Source organism: Brassica oleracea, unplaced genomic scaffold (genome assembly GCF_000695525.1).
Source record: "Brassica oleracea var. oleracea cultivar TO1000 unplaced genomic scaffold, BOL UnpScaffold00920, whole genome shotgun sequence".
NCBI classification, from domain to species: domain Eukaryota; kingdom Viridiplantae; phylum Streptophyta; class Magnoliopsida; order Brassicales; family Brassicaceae; genus Brassica; species Brassica oleracea.
Window position 1 is genome coordinate 6,055 of NW_013617520.1, and position 2,794 is coordinate 8,848.

Below are 2,794 nucleotides of genomic sequence, written 5' to 3' on the forward strand. Positions count from 1 at the left end.
GATTGCAAACAATTGGAGAAGTCCAAGGGACCTTCAGTAATGTCCAAATCAGGGGGGGTAATGTGTGTTGTACTCTTTTTCCTTCACCATGGTTTTGTCACAATTGAATTTTTCTGATAAGGTTTTAATGAGACAACATTAAAGCACATTACAAGCTTTAAATGGTTATGGCATCCAAGGGGGAGTGTTATGAACCAGATTGTGGATGGTTCATAACCAAGAAATTATGATTTGTAGTCTTTCCATTTATCTATGACGGTGTAATCTCCTATATAAAGAACCTCTATGTTATGAATAAAGATAGACTTTTCCATTACTTTTATAACAAATCTATTAATTATAGTTAGTTAGGCTTAGGCATAGTTACTTACACAATCACATGCCGGCATGGATCATATATATATACCATAAAAATCAACATTTCGGTAAAAAATAATCAACATCTATTTTATATCAACTTTCATAAAATTGATCTTCTCATTATCCAACTTGGTTTCAAATTGTCACAACACATGATTTATTAATTTTGATATAAGAATACTCAATATATTTAAGCAGAACTACAATTTGGTAGTTCACTCATATACCTCATGCGACATAAGCATGGTCGATCCACTGATAAGTAACAATATAAAACATTATATTATGCCAGGATTCACATTATTTATACATACGCTTCACAAACTTACATCAACAATTGATTCTTGACGATGTTCCAGTAAGATCCTTCATCCATATCATTAGGCCCACACGTAGTTTCGATAGTAAACTAGTGATGCTTGCAGCGATGCCATATATCAACCACCGAGACACTCTTCCTCGCCTCGTCTCCGGGCACATTTCTGTAAAGTTTCATAGCTGACAAAGAAGCCGCCGCCGTCGGCTCCTCCTTGAGAGTAAGACGGCAACTCATCAATGCTCTAACGAACATCACTATGGACGCCATCTGTCTTTGACGTCGATGATGCTTTGATAGCTGTTAACTGCGTGTGTAATCACTTTTACGTGCAAAGACATGCTTACACACACTATATATATGTGAGTTTGTGTGTGTATAGTCTTAACAACTATTGTTGGATGTGGAAACAAGAAAGCACACAAGGTGGATGTGAAATATAGTTTTGGTAAATACTGTAAATTTACCAAATTGCCAGGGCTGGATGCCAACATGGAGTTTGTAGCAGCATAGAAGCAATGTCATTATGGTTCTTTGTACAACATAGTTTTGAGGTCGGAGAGAAATAAAAGAGTTCATCTTCACCAAGAAACAGTGAGGAAGAGAAGATATATTTTCTGATCTAATTATTTCACGTACCGCAAACGGGTGCTCCCACCGGTGTTTCGATCAGGCATGGAGCTAGTTGTAGCTACATTGCTCCCCATGGTGCTGGTGATAGGAGGGGTAAACGCAGGAGCTGTCGTCAGGAACGGAAAGAAGGAGGTAGCCGACGCTTACAACAAGATCTTAGTCTCCGTGAAGGAGAAATTCTCAAAGAAGATCTTAGTATCTTTTGAGGTTCGTGGCCTAGCTGCGATAATGAGGCACCTGAAGAGGGTGGGATGTCCCCTTCCAGCGCTCAAGGACCTGACTAACCGAGATGAGTATCTCGATATTGCTCACTGGTCAATGATGGTTGGACAACCTTCTAGGCTCTATCTTTTTTCCAGTTAACTAGCTAGACCATTTTGGTCAGTAAACCTGTATATAAGTTTTCCTATTTTCCAAAATTGTATAAACTTGTTAAACTACGGTTTTGAATATTACATGATATAATTTTCTTTCAGTGATATTGACGTATATCTGTATAATACATTTAGTATTTTTATACAAAGTTTTCAATATTTATTTTAATTCGCACTGGGCCCCGTATGTCAATCAATATGCATGTCTTTTATCTGGGCTAAATGTAACCTGCAAAGGCCCGGCTTGTGAAATGATGCCGTTTAAAGTCGTTACAAAGTCTAAAGCAGAGAGAACTCGCTAAGTGAGTCCAAAGGTTTAAGCATTCTTTCGTGCTCAAAAATCCCCAATTCGCCAAGCTCGTCGAAGCTCGAAACCCTAAAGTTCTGAATCGATCCTGATCGAATCGAAGACCGTATCGTTTCTGGATTGGCTGATAGCTACTCTTTAAACTCGAAATCGTAATCGGAATGGGCGGTACGGACGCGAAGGACATCCTCGGGTTGCCGCGGAAGACTCCACTGTCTTTAACTCAGGAGAAGAGATCTCGACCCCGGAAGGAGTCCCATCGAAAACCCGATGGCATTTCTCGCGAGGTGAGCTCTAACAACTCGAAACAAGCCCTGGAATCGATCGGATTAATAGTCTCTCAAGCTGTCAACTTTCGTCGTCTTTGCTGAATTTCAGGTTTATGCGCTTACGGGCGGCGTTGCCTTCAATTGATTAAAACGACCTCAAATTTATAGATTTTAGATGATTTATCTGTGGGTTTTGATGTTAAAGAACCCTTCTTTCTTTCAGGTAGCTTGGCAATGGCTTCCCGTTAAGAGTTCTGCTAGGAGTGATGATTTGCAGCTCTTCCATTGGGTATGTTCCTTAGCTTTGGAACCTTATTACACAAAGGTTGAGCATTTGATTCTTTCTAATGTCATGTGTATTGTCAGGTTAGAGTGGTTAATGATGTTCCACCATCAGGTGACTATTCCATACAACAAGTTAAATGTTATATATCCAGTTGATGAGTGTCTATTACAGTCTCGTTTTGAGTTAATTTTACTGTCCCCTCTCCGTTTATGACTCTTATTCGCGTCTTTTTTTTTTTTTTTTTTTTTT

The 2,794-nt window shown here is 39.2% G+C and overlaps 1 protein-coding gene and 1 pseudogene across 11 annotated transcripts in view; one reads left to right on the forward strand and one right to left on the reverse strand.

The window, feature by feature from the left end:
• Positions 1-653: 653 nt before the first annotated feature.
• On the reverse strand, positions 654-979 carry LOC106320431 (annotated as a pseudogene).
• Positions 980-1,968: 989 nt separating this feature from the next.
• Positions 1,969-2,794, forward strand: part of LOC106320424 (SWR1-complex protein 4-like) — a 10,376-nt gene continuing 9,550 nt past the window's right edge. Inside the window, exons 1-3 of one of the 11 annotated variants that reach the window (XR_001265835.1) lie at positions 1,969-2,277; positions 2,369-2,548; positions 2,631-2,656. Coding sequence is in view for 6 of the 11 variants with exons in the window: in XM_013758791.1 (XP_013614245.1) it covers positions 2,526-2,548; positions 2,626-2,656 (54 nt within the window). In the remaining 5 variants the exon portion in view is untranslated. Of the gene's footprint in view, positions 2,549-2,625; positions 2,657-2,794 lie in introns of all 11 variants that reach the window. The other 10 variants (XR_001265836.1, XR_001265837.1, XM_013758791.1 and 7 more) reach the window with 10 other exon arrangements.